The 24,370-nt window shown below is 40.2% G+C and overlaps 1 protein-coding gene across 1 annotated transcript in view; it reads right to left on the bottom strand.

Moving 5' to 3' along the window:
• Nucleotides 1-24,370, bottom strand: part of hipk3b (homeodomain interacting protein kinase 3b) — a 44,165-nt gene that overhangs the window by 16,500 nt on the left and 3,295 nt on the right. Inside the window, 2 exon segments of the mRNA XM_083917784.1 lie at nucleotides 4,607-4,730; nucleotides 15,227-16,520. Of these exon segments, the coding sequence (XP_083773910.1) occupies nucleotides 4,607-4,730; nucleotides 15,227-16,520 (1,418 nt within the window).

Below are 24,370 nucleotides of genomic sequence, written 5' to 3'. Positions count from 1 at the left end.
CATAATATAGCTGTGTAGTTTAGTCACATCATATGAACAGACACAGAAAAACAACACAGCCAATGTGTGTGGGTGGGAAGATTCTTGTGACAGGAAAACCCTTATTTTTCCTGGAAGGCGTGCCTCTGCAGAGATCTCACAAACCAGTGAGATCACTGGTGCAAAGCTACTGCTCCACGAAACAACTATCTAGCGAGCCTGGGCCTGCTGCAGAGCAGACAGGAAGCACAGGCAGCATTTATTTTATGGTGGTCCAGACAACAATATGCACCATAAAAGATGCATTTCAATGAAATCCCTCACTGGAATAAATAAAAGTACATCTCAGATGAGAATAATGTATCTACAACCTCCTACCTTCCTGGTGTAAAACTAATCTTCCATATTTTTCACATTGGCGTATAGTAGTTTGTACAATCTTACAAACAGGACAATTCCTTCTGGCGCACTGAAGCTTCTAACACCCACTGACCCAAATCTGTTTTTCTTCCACTGACCCTGCCTACATGCTCTTATTCTTACAGATCCTCCAGGTTGCCAGCTAGGGTAGCCCTGAAGTAAAAAAAGAAAAAAGCAACCACACACAACTTTGGTTTCTGCAAGAGCGTGCATTGGTTCCCATGGTTGCAGCTATACAAATAGAATAAGAGTAGAACGGACAATCCCATTCAAAACAACATAGCGGGATGGTCAGGGAGGTGGCCATTTTTATGTGTACCATTGTCGTTGCAAATAACTGTTACAGTTTTGGCAAAATGACTCATTTTATTTGTATGATCAGTGGACAGTGCTGGGTGCCATTTTCTTTTGAGCTAGTGAAATGACCAAGGCAAAATGTATTCAATGTATGTTCTACTCTCATTTTATTACTTGTACGGTGCCTGAGAAACCGACACAAAGAGGACATACATACTGATATGGGGAACGGAGTCATACCTAAGACTACAGCGCCAGGGTTAATGATAGCCACTCATAGACACTCATAATTAGACACTGGCTCAAACGTCAGGTTTGTCACATCAAAGAGGTGAGCAGTCTCATGTTGTACTGGGGAAGTAAAGGATGGTGTGATGGGGGGATGATGGGATGAGGTAAGAAGAAGGGAGAGCAAGGGAGGAGGAGAAGTCAGAGTTATAAATACAATATGCTGTGTGGCATGGAAAAAGACCCCTGGCAGAAAGATAAGAAGAAAAGGGGGAAGAAGGGGATGCCAGATCACCCTGTGGCCCCTGGATGACACCTCACACTAGAGTCAGCTGCCATGCACTTTACTGTCATACAGGCAGTTGTATATTTAGTTTAGGCGACAAAAATTTACACGCTTTCTATTTTAAAGTTCTGGTAAAGTTTTAGAGTTCTGAAAGTTCCAAATGTATGTTCTTTATTATTCCAACATTCCAAAACAATGACAAATACTGTCCAGAATATTCTCCAGAATAACCTCAAAGGTACTGCAAGCTCAAAAAAATTATGATTCAATGCCGATTCAATGCAATTCATACTTGCAGTCATTACGATGCAAATTAACAAAATCTCGTCCTCCACAATGTTAGCAGCTATCGCTGTTGAAAGTTTGTCGTGAGGGGGAGGAGGGCTCTGCATCAGCTGTATGCGTGGCTAGCAAGTGGTATTTGAAACTTGACGTACCCCAGTGGTAACTCAATTCACCTGCTAATTTTGATATCTTCAACCTTTCAAACTCTTCCATCCTTTGGCAGGAGGATTTGTGAGGTCATGCTTTTTCTCAAGATATAAAACATTAGAGGGGGTGGCACAGTGGTGTGGTGGTTAGCACTGTCTCCTCACAGCAAGAGAGTTTATTGTTTGAATTGAGGCTGGGCCTCTCTGTTCTCCGTGTCTGCGCGGGTTCTCTCAGGGTTTCTTCCGGGTTCTCCAGCTTCCTCCCACAGTCCAAAGACATGCTGGTGTTTGATTAATTGATGACTCTAAATTGCCCGTAGGTGTGAATGGTTGTCTGTCTCTATGTGAATGCTTATTTTCTGAATAGCGTCAGATCCAAACAGGAGTCATTTAAGGATCGTTTTCCTATGGAACATAAGAGCAGCTCTATACTCCTACAGCGTTGGAGATTCAATTATTCAAAGATAGTTTGTTAAATTGTTTGGGAAGATGCTCCACTCCTTACGATAAAAACGAAACTGAAACTTTTCAGAGATCCTGTATTATTTTGTTTATTATTTGTTTTGAGAAGATGATTCACTCCTAAAAAAAATCCAACTAAAACAGAATTAAACAAACTGAAACTCTTTCTTTGGTGTGTTGTGCTTGAAACCATAAAATGATTTTTGATTTAACTTTGGACCATTTCTGTTGGAGAACATTATTTTGACAATTATTTAAAAGAAATTTTCTGATGCCGAGTGTAGCTCATTATGCAATACACTGATTTAAACTGAGTTTGCATTGTGGCTCTAATTATTGCTTGTATAATTGTGATCCTTCTGTCTGGTGACTTGTAACACCTTTTAACACTGATTCATTTCTCCATGTGGGGATTGACTTGAGCTGTGGATGACTGTGAGAGAGGATGGATAGACAGGTATAAGATTGTGTGCTATTACATTTCTCTGAAATGCTTAAACAACCATAATAACTGACAATGATTTATTTGAAGTAACTTAAACCCCAGAGATCAAAATAAAAGCGTATATTTCATTAGTCCGCTATGATCAATTGAGAATATTCACCTGCACATACCGCATGGCAAAGAGAGACAGCGCTTCCTACGGGTTGGGTGTCAACGCATGGCTCAGTCACAGAACAGGGATTCAGTCTGTTTCTCAAAGGCACAGGGGCAATAACAGGGATCCTCCAGGATGTCTTTCTGACTCTCTTAAAGAACAATTCTGCTAAAAACGGGCCGGGGTGGTAAGTTCAGTCATCGCAGAGAACTTCCAGAGCTTAAAATTCACTGCAGGTATTTTAATCAGCAGACAACAATTGATGGTAACATGAGATGAGCAAGATCCAACAAGCTGAAATCTAATGTGACAAACTTTCTCTCTACACCCTCTACCACAACCCAGAGCTCATGTTTACAATGCATTTGGGTTTAAATTCAGTCACCTCACCCATTTACATACAGTAGGTTTTGTTCTTAATCTGATACATACGTCATTCCACAGGTTCTTTCTCACCTTTTATCTTGCTTTTTATATCATTGTCTCTCACACTCGCTATCTATGCCAAATGTATCCCTCTTGCCCACGTCAACCCCATCGGCTCCAAGCAGTCCCTTACTAAACCGAGGAGGCTCCCCTCAAGACGTCTGTAACGCAGCTATGCGATACACTGACTGGCTACTGCAAAAACAGATTCATCATATTTAGACTGGTGGTGTTGCGCTCAAGTCAAATCTCTTTCGGAGGTGTTGAGTTATCTCTTCTGTCTGAGTCACGGGGAGAGTGAAAAATGATGCCTGGCCATAAAAATACTTTGGTATGAGTGCAGTGGGCTGAGTGCTGCAATGTAGGGTGCTGCATGGGACACAGCAGGATCTGACGGAGGCCCTGTTGGCAGGCTTTGGGTAGATAGGGCTCCAGGGTATGGGAAAGCAGCTCAACATAAGCCCAGATCAAGAGGGGCAGATGTCCAACATCTCTTAATAGACATACAATCAATCACAACAATACGCCTTTCTGCTCATTGTCACAGACACCAGATGATATAACCCTCAGGGTATATACATCATCAAGGAAGCAGTAAATATTGCACTAATTTGTAACTGTACATCACCTGAGCCCTCAGTCTCTTTCTTTATTCAAACAATCCATCACCATCTTTCTTTCCATTTGTAATTATGCTTAAAAGTGTTTATTTCCCCAAACCTCAAAATTGCCCTCTGCTTCCTATCCATGTTGTTCCCGTACAGAACATTCCTTCAATACCCTCATAACGCCATTAGGCCTGATCTCACAAAGATTAAAATAACAGATTTTCCCTACTGTACACACTGTGACAATGTTGCATTCTTGTCCTCGCTTCAAGCCATCTGTCCTATACTCTGCCACCGAATGTTCCGGTCTGCCTTTTTAAGGCGTTGTCAGCTTCTCTTCCCTACTGAAGCTTTGGAACACATCTTTTGGGAGAGTTAGACTGCAGTGGCCATGGATCACATATCCCGCAAACTTAAATAATAGGAGCCATGTCTGAGTCAGTAACCTGAAGGCAAGTCTGTAATAGAGGGCTGGACAGAATGCAAACTCAGAAACAAACACACTGAACCCACTCCTCTGTGGGTTGCCTTGATTGGAAAGTTTAGGGGATAATGGAAAAAGAGAAGAAAATAAGGAAAGACCAAGGAAAATAACCGGTTGGATGGAAACTGAGGGTGTAACACTACTTCGACAGCCACATGGGCAATGGAAGTATGGGGAAAGGCTGTGGAAATGGTAAAACCTATGAATTCCAATGTGACAGCACAAGGCAGTTTCCAGATGGAGATCGTACAGAGAAGAGAGACTGAGTCTGATAGAAGTCGGAACTAGAAGTAGGAGATGTTGGATAAGTTGCATATAAAACAGAAATGAGAGAATAGCAAGAGGATTAGAAGCAGAAATTTCCCAATGACAAAATGGTTGTTTACCTGGTCGTACTCCAGGGCCCCAGGGTAAAGGGGCCAGCCCAGAAAAAGTTCAGCTATCACACAGCCTAGGGACCACATGTCTATGGCTTCACAAAACGGCAACCCCAAAATAATCTCTGGAGCCCTGTGGAGCAAACAAAGCACACAACGGTAAATCTAAGGTCATACAATAATAACATGTAATAATTTAACATGTAAATATTAAACAGTGATATACCAGTAATTTCACTTCTGATGCTTGATTGCCCTTTTGGCTTTGTAGGCTGGTGATAATGTCTTGTGCAAATAAATATCCATTATAAGTAATGTTGTGGAATTCATGTTGATAGCCAGTTAGATGGGAATTTGTGGTACATGTGTATCAGTGCCAAGCGCATTGTAAGTCAGTGCTTTACATGAGAGTCACCTAGCCAAGCATCAGCAAGCTGTCAGTGGGTTAGCAGGTCAGCCAGACCAGGATCAGAACTTTGACATGCTGTTGTGTCTGCTGGAGGCTGATACGAAATAAGAAACACGGTCACTACCTCTTAGCCTACATGCTAGCTCAATGTTAATTCGAGTTACTCCATAAAAGCACTGTAATGCCAAGTCACAGGGATGGCTAGTGGTGACGCGGGTCTGTCAGCACCAATACAGGTAAGACATGCTGACACACCACAAAGCCTATAAACTGTAACTGTGCACTGACAGCATGATGTAGCTTGAGTTTGAGATACAAGTCTTTCTGTGCATGAGTGACCTCCAAGTTCATTCAAATCAGACACATATCCAGTAGGGGTTTAACGTCACACGGTTCGGTTCATACCCCGGTTAAGGAGGTGAGGTGCGAGTTCGGTGAAGCTGGAAAAAAAGCCAAATGCATGAGGACACATTTCTTTTCTTTTCTAAAATGATGAGGGATTATGTTGAGACAGTGACATTTTCCTTCCATCCCTTATTTTATGCAACAACAAGACTGGGGGATAATCCAACATTATTGTTTGTAATACTAATAACTGTATCAATGCATATACTAAGATCATGCTGTGATAATTATTTCAAAAGTAATTATGACCTTGTAGCATACATAAATGAGAGCATTGCTCAAAATAACTGAGCCCTAAGATTACATTAGAGAGACACATGAGTGACTGACATATCGTTTCACTTCCGTTCAGCATACCCTAAACTTACATGAAAGAATCCAGAGGACTAAAACTATCTAAAGAACTACAAGGATGAGATTTTAAGACAATCAGCTCAAGTGGTTAAGATAGCTATTTCAGGAAGCAGGACATACCAACTAATGCGACCCTGAGCTTTTATAAGGCACTATATTTAATGATCCAGCTGACAACTACTGTATGACGTCTTTGAAGCCATATGGGACTGAATGGTGTGGGACATATGGATAGCAACAGCAAATTTAAGACTTTCTAAAATAAGTTTTAGACTTATTTATCACATGGTCCGAACAAATGCATGCAACAGCTGGTGCAGTACGCAACATAGAAGCAGAAAACCAACCAGGCAGTTATGCCAACCATTTTAGCCTCACAGGCATGTCCTATTTAAAGGGACAGGTTGTCCCTGGAGGAGTGAGGAGAGAGAAGCTACATATCACACCATCCAGCACAACAAGGCATCATTGGTGTGGTCTTGTAGTTATGAGTCTATTCTGTAACCAAAACCTGGCAGTCTTTTTCCCCTGCCAATGCATAAATCCATCACCAGCATCTCATATTCAACTCCTAACTTTGTACTGTCCCCGTAAATCCAGGATTCACTGGATAAGAGCTTTATTACAGGCCCAAATAATCAGCTTTTTAACAATCCTTGCCAAGCTCAAAATAAGCCTGCTAATTGGGTCCTATGAAAACAATAGTTACCATGACAAAACAATTCAGCCTTAAGGCCATTCCTAGTAATCATATCCATATTGAAAACAAACATTTTTAAGACTGCCATTGGCTGTTTTCAAAATATAATAACCTGAAGGAAATACATCAATCAAAATAATGATGCTAGTATAGGCTTCAGTATTCACAGAAACAAAAACCTGAAAAGGCTCCCCATTCAGGAAAATAATCTAGACAGAGACCAACAAAAGGAAGGAAAAAGGACATTCAGGTGTCACCTTATGGTTTGCTCTTCATTTGTTTATTTCTTTGCCAAACCACTAAAGATAGATGCATTGTGATCCATCTTCATATGCTATTGTTGTTTCCCTTACCTTTCCCCGCTGAATGACAATAGCAGTGCAACATGTAAAATCACACTGAAATAAAGAGATCCAAACACAAAACAGCAGGTCTCCCTCTCTTTGGTATGGGGGAAGGGTGAGTCCATGTTGTCATGGTTGCATGTTCTATCAACGCAACTCAAGCCTCATCCTTCTCCTGTGAAACCAAATCTATTTTCCATCCTGAGGATATGTAGTACATGCTGAGGGGCCACTGAATGCTACTGCTTTGTGACTTTGTTTGTCAAGATCTCTGGAAACGAACAGATACAACAATAACATGGAAGGTGATGGACTACTATCCTGCTGTGCATGGATAGACTGCCACTTAATGTAATAAGAATAAGTGTGTATATACAATAAATGAATGGATGCTCCTGAACAAGCACAAACTCACAGACAAATGACAGAACAACACAATGAAGGTCAAGTTTAACACGGGCAAAACTATATTATATTGTATTGTATTTTTCTAAACACGCAAAACATACATGTATACATACACAGAACACAATATGTAGCAAAGTAATGGCAAGTAGAACAGTAAATGATTGTTGGATCTTAAAAGAATAAAATTGCTTGTGTCTAGCTTGTTATTATGGACATCAACACAACAGCGATATACTTTTACTACCCATTTAATTTAGTGAACCCAATGCTTTAATGTGCTGCAAAGTTATCTTTGTATGAGAGCTGAGCATGTTTTTCTTCAGCTATGAAAAAGGGGTGCACATCAACTCTGCTGACTGATACTACTGCGCTGTTCAAAGGTTGGAAATGAATGACAATGAGTGAGACAAGACTTGTCTCCAATATCAGCGTTCAAAGGCTTCCATAGAGTCTCATGTGTTATCGGTGAAAAACACGTCAGTGGTAGCAGGGGGGGAAAGACATCTTCAAAGAGCTTTCTATGCCTGCAAGCAGCGAATTCAGACGCTGTTTTCAAAACAATCCCTAGTTCACAGCTCACTTTAAGAATTTCAACCTTACTACCACTGTAGTGTATACCATGACATTTTAGAAATGCTCAACTACAATAATCTTATGAATATGTTTTTCAACAACTTGTGCTTTCAGTGATTTCATACAATAGATTCCAGCTGAAATGGTGCAATGTGTAACACTCTGCATTGGCTGCTGGCTTGTCTTTAATGGAAACCATCACTAAGGGCACACTCGCACTGTCCTTCCGCACCGCGCCCCCGGCTTTAGGGTACTTGTCCCCCCTCTCTCTCCCCCCGCGCCCCAGGCCTGTTTGTACTCACACTGCATGGACCTCGCGCAAATGCTTCTTGCTGTCCATACGTAATCAAGCCGTAACACGTCACGCGCGTTACGGCGTGATTGACGTCATCGCGATGCGTCTCTTTGTTTACAACTCTTTCTATAGACCTCAGAGTTTTTGTGCGTCTTGTCGACTGTTTTTGAATATTTTCATCCGACCAAATCTGCAGTAAACACTCCACCTCCGCATCACACCAACGTGAACCTTTCGCCGCCTTTGTTGTTGTTGTTGTTGTTGTTAAATGTCCGCGCATGGTCCGTCCTTCTATTTTCTATGTCCGAACAGGCGCACATAAATTACGTCAGAACTGTCGTAGGCCTGGTGCTCCTACATGTGCAAACGCGCTCTACAAAAGCCCACCTCTCTCAGACGGGCCGTGAACGGCCAGCTGGCCGCAGTTATGCGCGGAGCGGGTGCACTCACACTGGTCAAACACACTAGGCTTGACCCGAAAAAACAGTTTTGGCGCGGTGCGGAAGGACAGTGTGAGTGCGCCCTAACAAACCCTAATGCAGAATGCTGAGCGCAGCAGTAACAGCAGGCCCAGCACAGGCACACCACTGTGTCAAGTATAACCCACCCACACTGCAGGTATGATATTCCGCAACAATCATAAAATAAACCCCAAGCAGCCAGGAGCAACGGTATGATTTGGTTGCCATTTTTTCTCCACACAGTCTGAAGCTTTCACTATATTTTACTGCTCCTTTGTGAATATGGTCTGACCAATGAAAACAAGTCTTTCCCTGGTCAACAAGTTCAACCGTTTGTTCCTTCACCTCAAATAGCTGCGTCCCTTCTTCTGTCCAGCTCTCCTTTTCCTCCCTCTTTGTTTGCCTGTCTCTCATCCACAAGAGACTGAGGGACAAGGCAATGTTATATTAGTAGAACCAACATCAACATGATGCATGGCGAGATTCCAAAACACACCGTATATATGTGCACTAAACTGTTGACCCAGAGGTTCAGAAGAACTCTTTAAACACTGGAAGTAAGTCCAGTCTTATTTCCTTATATCTTATCAGGACATGGATAAACATTCAAACACGTTATTTTAACCAAAGCTGCATTTTTATGCCTTTGCCATTTAGAAATTCAATTGAACATTTACTCATTTTGAATTCATACAATTCAGCTGAGGTCTAGGCTTTCGTAAGAATTGAATAATAAAAAATTAAAAAAAAACACAACCATTATGTCATTATGCCAGTATGTCAATAGTCCTCTCCTCAGAGTTAGGAGGATACCAGCTTTGCGCACTGTCCTAACTCTAGACAAATTTGAGGACTGAATTAATGCCTGGGTTGTTGGCTGACATTTAATACAGCAATTTTGAAAAGTTTATTTTGAACTTTTGACTGGCTAATTGTACCCTTTGCTACTAGAATTTGTGTCATGCTAGGCTAAATATACCCCAGACATATCTCCATACTGAGCTGCACAGATACAAAATTGATATTAATATTCTTCTCTGACTAAGATATCAAACAAGCATATGTCCCAAAATATCAGTGTTCCTTTGATCTGCATGTGGTAAGAGTTTTTTCTTCAGTCATCTTATTTTCATCCCACTCAAAAACAATACAGATGCAAGTTTTATTCTTTTCAATAAGGGCCATGGCAGAGCAGAGAAATTATCTTCATCTTTATTTCCTATTCATTACCTTACAGTCTAAAAATAGTTCTCTGATCCTCTGCTCCTTCCTCACAGGGAGGAACCAAGTTTAACGTTGCACCCTACCAGCTCACACAGGGAATGTCAAATAAGGGTAGATTCAAATAGGGAGGGGTCATTGTCATTGCATTACACAGGCCTGTCAATAAGCTTGTTCTGAAAAATAAACTAATTTGGGCTACGGTGAATTTGGCATGAGTTTAGCCACAAAGACAAACGGTCGATGCTAGAATGGATGGTGCTGAGTGACAGGTGAACCAACCTGATCAACCAGTCAGAGGTTGATCAGGTTGGTTAGGTTTGGGCATGAGGAGTGAGACTGATTATGGGTATTATAGGGTAAGAATAGCGGGGTAAGCCAAAGAGAGAAGGATGGGTCAGGCCTTGGCCTGTCCCTCCGGACCATCCTTTCTAGCATCAACCAAGACAAACTGACTCATGGTGACCTCATGATGGAAGAATGGAGCTTCACTGCACATCTCTTCCAAGAACTGTAATTCCACACACTCTCAGGAATTCTGCATTATTCAGTGGAACACAGAGCTAGTGCAGCAAAGGTGGAGGTAGCACTTGCACTCTGATCTGCCCAGACTAGATTAAGGACACATGGCCTTAGACACGTTTTACAGATGTTAACCATTCCATGCGCTGACACAGAGGCAGGTGGATTGAGCTCCTTCTCTACAGTTTTGCCTGTGTGAATCTATGTATTATAAATTCAGCTGGCACTGGACAAGACAACACCAATAACAAAAACAACAACAACATCCTTTGCCTGTGGGTAATAAAAAAATATGAGGCCATTTCAGAAGAAAAACAGCTAGATAAAAACAGTTGTTTTCTTGCACACCAATATGGAAATGATGTGACAATGTTATACAAATGATTTAAAGGTAGAAGGTTCAAACTAAAGAGCAATTAATTTTATATGATATAAAATGAAAAATTTAAATAAAAGCTGACAGGCAACCCACGGCTTATTACCCATGATTGTTGTTGCCAACTGCATGGTCTTGGTTATGAAGGATGCCATTTTCAAGGTAAAGTCACAAGTACACCATGGACATTACACATCAAAGCCATTAATTTGTGAAAACACCAATAAGGACATACAGGATTTCTGGAATACAAAGCTGATCTTGGAATTTAATGCACTTTCGGTTTTTCATTTCTTCTGTCATCATTTGAACGGTTTGTTAGGGCGCACTCACACTTCGATCCGAGCTGTGCTTTAGCGTGATTGATTGTGAACTGAGTCTGCCCACTGTAGTTTCATCATTAATTCTGCATGATTGCTCAAATAATATTTGTACATACTAGCAAAAGCCCACAATCAAGTGCTCAATGCGTGCAGTTTGCAGACATTTAATATAATTAAACAAAAACTTTGCAGGAGAATAGCCAAAATGATCTTTCAAAGAAAGACTTCTTAGCTGCTCTAGTAACTGCAACATCTTTTATTATTCAAACCAGTAACAACATATTATATTAAAACAATGTGACCGATGGAACAACACCAGGAAAGTAATTTGTTGCTTGTGGCAGTGTATGTCAGCATGGGACACGCAGTTGTATTGAAGTGTTCAGAAATGAGCATCAGTTTGTGATATTCTTGTGAACCTTAAGGGAAATGGTTCTGACTTGACACAGCATCAAAGTTGATTGAAAACCAAATGATCCCATCTTGTTAATTAAATACAAGATTTTGCAAATTCTACATCATGAGAACTAACCTTGGTGCATAATTTAGGTTCTTGCTAACTGACAGATTGCAAGCTACTTTGATATGCTACTTAGGCCATATAAATACCTGGAGAAGATCATTACCCACTAACCCAAATAAGTACACAGTCCATAAAGCGGGAGACGCTTTGTGCCCACGAGTTACAAATCACTTGCTCTTTGTGTAAAAATGCCAAAACCTACTTTTCATGGAAAAGTTAATAGAGCAGTCTTAATCCACATATGTATAGGATAATGAACTATAGCTTGTGGTTTACATAGAGGTACCTGTCCATAATGAAAAATGTAAAAATAAATGTAATGTAATAATGCTACTGCATGTCTAATGCAATACATTCGTAATACGTGGTAAAATTAAAGGGATTAAGTGAAAGGACACTGCATTTGCACCTCCACATACAAATCATTTACTACCTTGGTTAATTTTCATTTAATCTAAATCAGCCTGAATTATTTGCCTGTTGACTCAAATATTTTAGTTGTATCTAAAAACTGTATTAAAATGGCCAACAATGCTGACTATGCTTGTAAATTGTGGAAGCAGCTGGTGTATCTGTCAAACTTAGTGGATTGAGTGGCTGATAGTTTTGGGGCGTCCAGCCACTTTAGATTACTGGACAACAAAGGTTTAAATCTGCAAATATAACCAACACACACAAACACAAATGGGCATCAGAAAATCGAAACAGCTGACGTTAGAGCTGGTTGACCTTGAGCGAGTAAGTGAGAGCTCTCTAGTATTTCCAGCTGTCTATTTCGTTCTGGCTGCCTATGTGCTTCACCATCTATAGAAGTCAAAGCCCACTGGCCGGCATCCTAGGAGCTATTTTTAAGCAACCCTTCACCCTCAGCAACACTGTTCCCTCACAGTATGCTTTGCATACTCCTGTATGCGAAGGGAGTACAAACTACAGAGAAAACACGTTTTGGCAAAGTATTTTTCATCTATTAGTACTTTGTAATCAAAACAGAAATATCAAAATATTAAGCATTAACATTACATACTGAAGTATCTACTGAAGTCCATAAAGGAATAGGCCTATAATGATACTGGCCCTCTGCTCATAGCCTATAACAAGTATTACTGTACAATATAGCTGACAAAACCCTCTTTTACGTGCATTAGAAAAATGCATGCCTCTACCAAATGAAGGTGATATAATGGTGGTATAATAAGGTAGGTATAATATGGTAGGTATAATTTGAAACAGAGTTGAAGCAGCTGTACTTTTCACTTCCTTCCCCACAAAAGTACAGCAAAGCACAACAGTTCTATTTTGAGCAACTTCCTGAAACAAAGTTCATACAATACAATAATGTTCACAAAAATTATAAACCGGTTGTGTGGGATGAAAGGAGAATGCAATAATTAGGTTTCACTGACTAGTGTTTTTCCACTGTTTCCATAAAACTGTGGCAAAGGAATGGGTCAAAGCAAAAATTGTATTCTCACTTTAGTCAGTGAGAAAAGCTATGATAAATGCAAATAGAGACAGACATCGAACCATCCATTAACATCTATTTTCATCGACGGTATTTTTATTCCCTGCAGAGCATAGTGCTTCACTGGCTCAGTGTGCAGTTAGTGAAAATTATTCAAATGCAATGTAAATGCCTTTCACAGATAGCACTGACGTGAATGTGGCTCATAAACCCCTCTCACTTCTTCCCAGCCTCAGAAACTAAGACTTAAGACAAAAAGGCATGAGCAAACTGTACCACAAAATCCTTTGACTTAATCTTACCATCTGAGCAGATCTGAGATATTCTTGCAATATCATGCCAAACTGTAAGAAACCGTGACCAGAAAACTTAAAATGCGGACATTCCTAATAGTTTTGGCTTTTGAGACAGCACATCTATTCTACTACATCCTGTTTCTATCTATTCATCAAATGTACTGCATAAGTGCCTCATGGTTTTCTGATCTGCTTAATGCTGACATGCTCTGTCAGAGCAATATGTCGAATCGTCCATTACACAGGTTCATTAAATGCCCAGGTCTAGATCTAAATTGTTTTAATCTAAATCTTGATCTAAATTTTTTTCAAGCTTCTGGTGATTCAGGTGGGTCATGTTCAGTAGTCTTTCTCTTGACTTGTAATATCAAGATGACCACACCACAACTCGTAGAAATTAGATACCGTATAGTGTGAGGTATTTTGTTCTCCTTCTCTCTTCTTAATCCCTTTTTTAGCAACACATTTAGCAACAAACATGGTTGCCTCAAGCAAACAAACATGTACTGTATAATGCAGTATACTCTCCACAGCAATGCAAATATTTATATATAATGTCTGTACATTCCATTTCCAGAGAAACCTGAGATCACAGCTTCACAATAATCTATTTACGTGTCTAAATAGATGCAAACAGACATGTATCTATAGACTTTTGCAAGTGAAGCACGAGACATTACAGAGCCGGTGTAAACAGGTGCATTGGTTAAAAAGAAAGCATATCCATTATGTAAGATGAAAAACTGAAATGCAGCCAGTGTAGACATGGTGTTATAATAGTAATAGCTTAGGGCCAGAGCACAATGTAGGTAACCTATCCGTATGGACACAAGGAAAATTATTGAATGTCACAGTTAATTCCTTGTGCCTTAGAAAAGGTCCAAGGAAGGTATAGTGATGCTGTGATTAGTGTGTTGGGATATGACTTGAATCACTACAACTAACTGAATGAAGAGAGTGTACACCAGCTGCCCAAGTTTGGACTCAAATAATTTAACAACCATTAGTCATGCCACTTGTAGTTGGTAGAATTAAAGAGATACTTTACCCATTTTAATTTATGTCTGTGTCATGCAATGTTGGCACTGTGTCCAGATGAAAGCGGTTTGGCACCGAAAAATGTCAAACAGCGCATTACCCAATCTTTTTACTTCCCTGCCCCTTTCCTAAAAGTTTAAACAATCTCAGACCAATTTTTCTTACGACATAATGCCAAAGGTAATTTGTCCTGCCGGTTTTCCAAGTGCACATCCAAGACCAGAAACACAGGCATCCTTCTAACATAAGCATTAGTTCACACTACACACATTAATGTCAGTCTTCAAATAATTGCCTAACCATTCTTTATCTATCATAACATAATCTGTCATTTCTTGTCAACTAAGATTAAGACTAAGCAGCTTTGCCCTGAATGCAAAAAATAATTCAATGTCAACAATGCCAATAAAACCTATTTTCTTTTCATATTGTTTTACAGTCTTGCGGTTTTATTTCCCAGGCAGTAGGGACATGAAAAGTGAGTCTTTGGTCTCTTCTGTAAACACTGCGGGGTCACATTTTTTCAGAGTCTGTGGTATGTGGCTCCTAAACAGGCAGGATGTTGTGCAGTATGGCACACATTTCCTTGTTTTGCTAGAGGAAGGACATGTTTTAACCTGACTATGGTGGTCTGGACATCAACAGAAACTGATATTAGTTTGAACTGCATTGTAGGGTTGTCATGATACTAGAATTTTAAAGTCGTTACCGTTAACTCCATACCATTTTCGATACCACAGGGAGAAAATTACAAAAACATCACTTTTAAAACGTTGTCTGATGTAGTGAAAATAAGACAGAAAACACTGTTTAGTATGGAATATTTTCCAAGTATCTTGTATTTTTTAACAACTCTACTGCATTGAACTCAAACTTTGGTGAAAATACTAAAGTATCTTTTGGGTTATTTTGTACTCACCTATAGTACCGAGACTGGAGGTACGTTGAGCAAACTGCTTTGGACACATGACTGGCGGAGCCAAAGTCTATCACCTTCACCCTGTAGGGTTGCCTCACTGGATCCACCAGCATTATGTTCTCCGGCTTGAGGTCTGCATGAATCAGACCCATGCTCTTCAGCTTTTTCAGAGCTGTAGCTACCTGCTGTAGCACAGGTCTTATCACCTTCAGGGGCAGTGGGCTGAACTTATTCTGCTTCAGGAAATCGTACAGGTTCTGCTCAAGCATCTCAAACACCAGGCAGGTGTGGCTGCGGTGCTGGAAGCATTCAAAGGCTCGCACCAGGTTGTGCTCATCTGCATTCTCCCCACTCAGACGAGCAAGGATGCCAACTTCTATTTGACCCTGCCGTGCATATGAAGGGTGGTTCTTCAGGATCTTCACAGCCACTACCTCACCCGTGCCCCTCTTCCAGCACTTTACAACCTGGCCAAATGTGCCACGTCCCAAGAAATCCAGAACTTCATAAGTATTTTTCATGGAACACAGAACTTCATGCTGTACTACCTGATAGTCCCCATCACCTCCTCCCGTCCCTCCTGCTGCACCTACACCCTGTTTGGAAGCCCCCCCTCCAGCCCCCACGGCCGCTGGCGCAGTCATGGTTGCATTCCCCACATTCGTCGTTTGCATCATGGCAGGCAACATTGACAGTTCCTCCACAATCTGCATGGTGCTCCCTCGGTTGTCCAGCTCCTCACTTTTACGTTTCAGCCCACATCGCTGAGAGCTGTCGGCTGAGTTCAAACCTCTACAGTTCTCTTCTCTGTCCCCCTCCTCCTCTCGATCTCCCTCACCTCCTCCACTGCAGCCCTCTCCCCTTCCCCCTCCTTCTGCCCCTGTTGCTCCACTGCTGCCTCCACTTGCTGTGTCTGTCTGCTGCTGCTGCTCCTTGCCCTGCGAGTGGACAGCCCCTGCGTCCTGTCGCTGCTGGGCCGCAGCTGGGCCTTGTCCACCTCCTCTTTTAACAGGCTGTTGTCTCTGTACACCACGCACCACAACTGTTTGCACCGGGTACTCTTGTCCTCCACGCACTTTCACACCCACTGCCAAGTCTCGGTTCACAAATGAGTGGGCTTGTTTTGTTGGGTGCACAATGCCAAAGGTTCTGCTGTTCAGATAAGTCTGCGGGTGTGCCCTCTCATGGTACACACAACTGCTGGGCTCAACTTTGAGTTTCTTCACACTGCTAAAGGCACTTGTCTGGTTTTGATAAATGTGTGGTGGGTAGACCAAGACTTGTGAGGCCATACCTGCAGAGATAGAGAGTAAAGCAAAAGGTCATTAGTTTGAATCCTCAACAATCAATCATTTTAGCATGATACAATAAAATTAATAAACCATACTGAAGAACTTTGAAAAGTGTTATTTAGCCCACCTATACTTAAATATTTAACAACATATTGTACAGTACAAAATCATATATAGCTGTTACATCATCAGTTGAAAAACCAAAGAACAGTCCAGAGTGTTTTCCTGTCTTATTCACTAATTGTCGGGGGGGTGTCTTTAAGTTACAATGAGTCCAAAACATCTGACAGGCACCCCCAATCCTATTTGTACTGTTTTTTAATTAATAACATCACGCTTTGGAGTGCCCCCACTAACTAATGTCACCCCAACCACATATGTCAAATGGACCTGTGCAAGATAACATGTTTTAGATAAGTGCTTCAGAACACCTTAACTATTCTGCCCCATCCACTGCAATCCCACTACCACCTCCACACAGTGAATGACTAACTTCTCAAAGGTTTGCCTGACCTTTTCCTGCCATTTCCATGCATCCTACTGCAGGTCTCTAGGCAACCAATATTGAGGAGAAAGGATTGAGACAGAAAAAGAGAGAAAAATAAAGTCACAAAGCATCAGGCCCACATGTCCAATTACCCAAGACATTTTTAAATTTTTCCCTCTTCCCCCATCGTGTGTGTGTGTGTGTGAGGGAGAAAAAAAGCACTTCATGCTCATGCAGACCAGGCTGACATAATCTGAAACTCAATTATGTGAAAAATAAAGAGACCACTACGACCATAACTAGTTTCATGATCATCTTTAAAATCCATATTCAAAACTGGCACAGTGACCTTATCAGACACTTTCTGTGTGCCATACCGGAGCATATGACCAGAGGTGGGACATACTATTAGGCAAACCAGGCATTTGCCTGGAGCCGCGGGCCCCAAAATGCCGACTTTATATTTTTTGTTCCCATATTAATTGTTTTTATAAAAATCTCTAATATCTAACTAATATGTTGGCGGTCTTTCTGCTAACCATGCACCCCCCTTCAGTCTGCACTAGATTGACTAGACTATTCCATGTTACGCATTGCGCTGCAAGTCTGGGGAAATGATCACTGCGTAAAATTCAAAACAATAAACAGCGGTAATAGAGAGGGGAGAGAAAACGTGACAGATATAAAGTGAATATACGAAAGCGGGACACAGAAAAAGAAGAAGAGGAACCAAAGGCAGGAGTTTATATCAAAGCTGCCAAAGCTATCACGCTTTTTTACAGGAACCACGGTGGAAGCGGGACTGTCTGCGGAACAAGAGCAGCCGTCTACACCATTTGTGCTCTACGGGTAACGATACAGCTGAGGCTCTCACCGATAACAGCTCAGAGATGAAGACAAACAGAGAGAGGAGAAAAACAAGCTCAGAGACAGGACAGAGGAACACAAAAGCATTCAAAAACTAGTGAGAAAGAAAACCAGTGATGAGACAGGCAAAGAAACAGTGAGACTGAAGAGGTAAATGATGACATATTAGGTATCAGTGTAATATGTGTCACCATAACCAATCGTATTGTGTTATTGTGCTATTCGCTTGGTATATTGGACTTAATGAAAAGTTTTAAAAAACGAAATGAGGCCCCTGGATTTATATGTTCTCTTTATAGAAATGATTAATGTTATGAGCAGCAAATGCACAAATAAACACATTAGAAAATGCTTTCTCAATTTAAAGAAAATAACACCTTGTGGCAGTTTTTTTTACTGCATTACATTATTGGCAGAGGGCTTGTTACTTTTAATTTTTTTTTTATCACAAACAAAGTTAGAGAATTGCACTTGAAAATATTGCATAAAATATATCCTACAGACATACTTATCTCAAAATTCATGCCTGTTGATGACAAACTTTCTGTAAGACAGAGCAAGAATCTTTAATTCATCTTTTCTATGGTTGTTCATTCTGTGTTGCACTCTGGAAGGACTTTGAGAACTACATACTTTTTGGCACAACTCATAGAACCACAGAGAAGAATGTCATCACCTACTTTGAACGTAAAGATAGGAACTTGAGTACTATTGCTATTTTTTGTATCAAAATGTACTTTGACTCTCTTCAATTTGTAACAAATAAGAAAGACATCGCAATATCTAATATCTTCTCTGAACTCTTTACTTGAACACCTGTTATCACAGAATTCAATGTCAATTTCAAATTCAATTTTTCATTTCATGTTTATTTAAAAAATATATGTATATAATAATGGTATTATCTTTATGTAGTGCATATCACACACGGCCCTGTATGAAATAATCAACAGTTGCATGAAAGAAGGACTGTGACTTTTGTTCATTCCTTGTATGGAGTATCTCATTATGCGATATAAGGTGCATTAGACCGGCAGATGCAGGGGCCCCGAAAATGACTGTTTGCCTGGAGCCCCCAAATGGCTAAATTCGCCACTGCCTATGACCTACTTTCATTCCAGGGCAAATTCACTCACAAGCAGCTTGTCCTCGGGGCTTTCCATTCTTTAATCAACAGTATATTTACAGAATCATGTTTACTTACATAAAAAACAAACTAGACAAAAAAAGAATCAATGTTCTGAGGCTGTGTATAAACAAGCTACATTTACTAGAACCGCCATCTTTTTTAACAGGGCTCAACAGCAACAGTTTGCCATTGACAGCTAATTCTTGGCATCAGCATTTTTAACATAGAAAAACAGGGACAGCAAACAGCAAAATGTGCAGCCCAAAATTAATATATTTTTTTAATATTTGTTGCATATATTTATAAATTGCTGTTACAGTCAGAATTACTTCAAATATAAGGGGAATACAATTGGCAACCATATTTTCAGTTTTGGCAACCACAAGACGATACCTGGTTGCAAGCCTTTTAACCACTTCTAGAAGTTAGTGTTGAGCCCTGTTTAATGCCTTATTTTCACAGCTTATTCAAAAAGATCAGTTTCTAAAAAGCTCATCACAAGAGAGTCAGGTTTGGGCTGTTGGTGCCCCTGTGGAGTCTCCTGAAATAAATACCCCTGTGTGTGTTGTTATAACACCAACGCTGTGGGCCACCCCTTTGACTCTATTCTGAGCAGCAATATAAGGTCAACCTATTCCCCTGACAGCTCTTTGCAAAATAACACCCTGTGTTAGCCTACTGTTTGGTGACACTCTCTTCTAAACAATTTCTCAAATTATCCCAAGCAGGGCTCAAAAGGGCAACCATTTTGATAGTGAATGAAACAAAATTGGCTGTGCTCCAAGGGGAAATTAAAATTGGCCACACTGGCACACCTATAAACAATTGTCCAGGCTATCCAGTCTAGAAGCCCACTACATTTACACAAATGGTTTCATTCTATACCACACACAGCTGAAAGGACTTGGGGTTCACGAGACTGTATGTAAACACTCTTAATTATCATGTTATGGCAGCTGGCTGGGGCTTTTCAGTGTGGAGTTTGCATGTTCTCTCTGTGCAAGCATGAGTTTCCACAGTCCAGTAGTTTGGATGGATTGGAGATTAAATTCCACATAGGTGTGTGTGTAAGTGAATTTCTTGCAAGTCTTCCTTTATTTGTTAGGCCTATAATAGACAGTAGCCCACCTCACACCCAGTGTGTGCCGGGATTTACTTAATTTTTGTTTGGGCATTCGCTTACGTGTGTTGCCTATAATTTAGGAACCCTGCCTCCATTATTCATTAAAGCCACTGTAGGTGCAATTTGAGAGTTTCCTAAATGACATTTTTTTTAAAGATAGTAAAGTTGATAGCAATACACACGTAATATGTTTGGCTTTAATAATTTCAGGCACAGCCGAAAGAAAAAAAAACACAGCAACGTCTTGCCGGTGCTGCCACCATCTGCTGGCTAACGCAGTTAAACCAGGAGAAATACAGGTTAATTATTAATGTCTGCTAAAGGCAAGTTTACGTTTAAGGTTTATTGTTGACCATGTAACATTAATGTTACTGCATTATTAGCTTTAACCATTACACTGCGTGTGAGAGGCTGAAGGATTTTTTATTTATTTCACAGAAAGAGCTCGCTGACATTAAAGATCTCTTTCTTCGGAGTGCCCTGAGACCGACAGCAGCACGGCTCACAACGTTTCTGACAAACATAATGAGCAGCCAGTATAAAATACATGACTAAAATACAATAAAAAATATATCAAATAACAAGTAAAAAAAGGCAAATATACATCAAAATCGAGCATAATCATGAATATATAATGCAGAATATCTACAGCCAGATATGTCTGTTATCATCAAATGTCTTCAAATCCTCCAATGAGAGCAGGACCTGGAGTTTCATGTGGGTCTGTAATTAGTTCCAGGTAAAGGGAGCAGCAGACTTTCTTTATTTGCACTAGATTATTAACTGTCATTAGTTGGGACTTTGTGTGATTATACAACATGGTTGCACTTCAACTCTATTTTATTATTCATTAAAACGATAAGAGACTTGATTCGCTGTCTATCTATCTCTGCTGTCCAGTCAGAGCCATATATTGTGTAATTGATTCTTTCAGTTTTTGTTAATTCAATCCCAGTCAATGGACACTCACAAGATGTCACCAAAATCACACTGTCCCTTTAAAATCTTTCAGAAAATGTTGCAAGTATCGTATCAAATCGAATCAAATCGAATCGTACTGCGGGCTGAATATTGTGATATGTATCGTACCGTGAGCTGAAAATCGTGTATCGTATTGTGCGATAAGTGTATCGCTACAGCCCTTATATTTATACTTTGAGTTTCCTCTCAGTGCCGCAGGAATGTTAATTGGCTAGTCTGAAGATAGAGAGCATGATGTCTGGTGTCTAGATGGAGTTAGCCTGCACTTGGACCATTCACCAACTGAATTAAGGTGTCCAGCTTAGCTTAGAACAAAAAAAATCAAACTCAATTTAAAACAAAACTTTATTTTGGCATTTGTTAATTTCCCTGACCACAAAAATATAATCACTAAATGGTCAGAAAGGTCTGACAAAAGGATGTGAAGTAGACAGCCTGTGCTGTTTCCAAAGTATGGCAGCTGCTGCTATTATTACCATCTGAAGTCAGATACTCCCTTGGTCAGCCGTAAGGATCCTCCTGTGGCATTGCATTGCCTTCAAAGCTGTAGAATCTTATCAGCAACCTTAACTGAGTAAGTAATTGCTTACAGCTGAACTCTTGACCCTGGTCTACTCCAAATTAAATTGAGAAGAACATCAACACTAGACACCTGTCCACAGAGAACAAATGGTACTGACTAGGGTTGTCAAAAAAATTATACTCGGAAGATAATCAATACTAAAAATTAGTATATGATTAGACACTTACTTGCAAAAGTATCAATACTTTTGCCGTCAAAAGTGCCGTCTCCGCCTCTTCCAGATGACTCGCAACATCAAGGATAATATAGTTCCAAGTCATCAGAAACACAGAAGATAAACAAGACTGTAGCTGAATACATTAGCATTGACCAGATCCCTGCTTACACTCTGGAGAAACCTGACTTCTAACAACGTATTCACCAACTGAATCCAAGGTTTGATCTCCTTCATGGAATCATTTGATGTACACAGAAATCCCTGAGCTATACAACACATTAAAACTAATCTATTAAAAAAGAGAGTTTCAACTTTTTGTCATATTTTTATACACTCTACAGCTATGTGATTTGTTTCTTATTTTCACTACGTCAGACAACGTTTTAAAGTGTTGTTATTGATGTTGTTTGTATTGTTCTAATCTTTATTTTAAAAATTCTGCCCTCATTTTTGTAATTTTCTCCCTGTGGTATCAATTATCAAGTATTTTTCTGGGTGTTGGTACAAACTTTGAAATTTTACTATAGAGACAACCCTAGTACTGACTGACAAAACAAAAGTGCCTTAAGAAACCGAAATTATAGCAATAGGTGAAAGGATGAACAGGTGATGATAGTCACACGATGTTGTGGGGTAAAACCAAACACAAAACAAAGTAATCTTGCTACCCCGTTTTCTCCCCCATTAGGGAAAAAACAAATACACTTATCTGACCTGCAATGTTAGAAATTAAATTGGATAGAACATAGGACATTTCCATTCAAAATCAACATAGCAGTTTGCGGAAAGTTTCTTAAGTAAGGCTTTTGCCTCAAACGATTGGCCAAAGAAGCAATGGGGTAGTGCCGTTAGGAGACCTAGCCACTAAATGAGTCACATTTAATAATTTATGCTTCATCCACAAACTCCTGTGTGGACTTTACTAAAACCAGATAAGTGACAACTTTGTTGGCTCATTTTCTGTGAATGGTGTGGTATGGAGGAATAGCGAAGTTAGCAAGCTAGCTAACTAGCCAACAGTCCACTGGCTGGCTGCTGCCTTGCTCTTTCTGCTGTGTTTTCATGCTGCATTGGTTACAGAAAATGAGTTGAACCATGGCCTGAGTCTGTTAGCAAAGCCGATGCTGCTGGGTCCAACAGTCCTTCCTCCTCACTCCCTAACTTTCTGGATAATGTCTCCTGAGCTACATCGGTCCGCTCTCCTCCCAGTGAGCTGCGACACACTTTATGGCCCCACTAATGTGTGTTGTCACCATGACAACAATTGACATTTTGCTTTGTACTAGTCAAATTACCATGGTGAACGGCTCAATGCCCTTTCTACCCAATGTAATTCCTATGCCTACAGTTAGAGGTTATGTTTAAATTTAAATACCATGTAAATTTAAAAGACATAAAAAGTCAAAAATATACATAGAATATGAATCAGTATGTTTTTATGAACTGCTGTCATGCAAATATTCACCCGAATACCAAAATCTATTCTTTACGGTTATTGCTCAGTCGGGTGAAGCAAAGGTGTTAAAAATGGTAAGTGATGCGAAGACACAAATGATGTGTTTGCAATCGGAGTGGAATATGGCACCTCAACTTCACTGCTTAAAACACTTTTTATATCAATACTAGTAAGGGAAAAGAGAGCCCAAAACCGGACTAATACACACACCCTTGCTGCAAGTAAGTTAGGAGCTGTAGAAACTATTCATAGCCATGTGGCTTGACTTCACAGCTGAAAGTGATACAGTATTGCTGTGATCAGTGAAACTTGTCAGTGTTGCTGAGATCAGTGAAGCTACAAACATATTAGCTAATACATTTTATCACCACATTCAATTATATAACTTTTAGCACATGAATGAACTATGTGATAATGTAACTATATGAATGCTTTAAAAGTTTTTTAATTTAGGTCTCAGTATGCTTCAACCGAACTAGGTCATACAACGAACTGTAGGGTTTGGGTCTGGTTAGATGCACTACCAAATAAAGAACAAACTTGCTTAGGCTACTCGTGATTTTAATGTTATCCATCAAGTGTGACCCCTAACACGTTTGTTTATTTATGAAATAATGAAATGCGGTTTAATTGGCTACTGTTCAGTTCAGAGGATTGTATAGCAGGGGTTGCCTCACTGCACACTGTGGTGCTTTGCCTGTGTCTCGTGAACATGATCTTCTATACTCATTAGATAAAAAGGCCCTCTATTTTCTAAAGCATGTGACCACATGGTATTTCCACTGTGAACTTATGACTGTCATGTAGAAGTATTCTCCTTGTTGGATTAGTGCCTGTATACAGGCAACATATTCAATTTGACTATTATACTGAAGCGATAGGGAATGCTGTTTATTAGCACCACAAGAGTACCATTTTTTACCTCTACTAAACATGCTGATATCTCGCCATCGTGGTGCGATATTCAATAAATGAAAAGCACTGAGGCATCACCTTTTGGTCGAAGAAAATTTTGATACCAAGCACAAATGGGCACAGACTAAGAAGACAGAGACCTCATACTGGTCTA

The sequence above is a fragment of the Echiichthys vipera genome (genome assembly GCF_963691815.1).
Source record: "Echiichthys vipera genome assembly, chromosome: 1".
NCBI classification, from domain to species: Eukaryota; Metazoa; Chordata; class Actinopteri; order Perciformes; family Trachinidae; genus Echiichthys; species Echiichthys vipera.
Note: the sequence above shows the minus strand (reverse complement) of the source record. Positions and strands in the feature narration are given on the sequence as shown.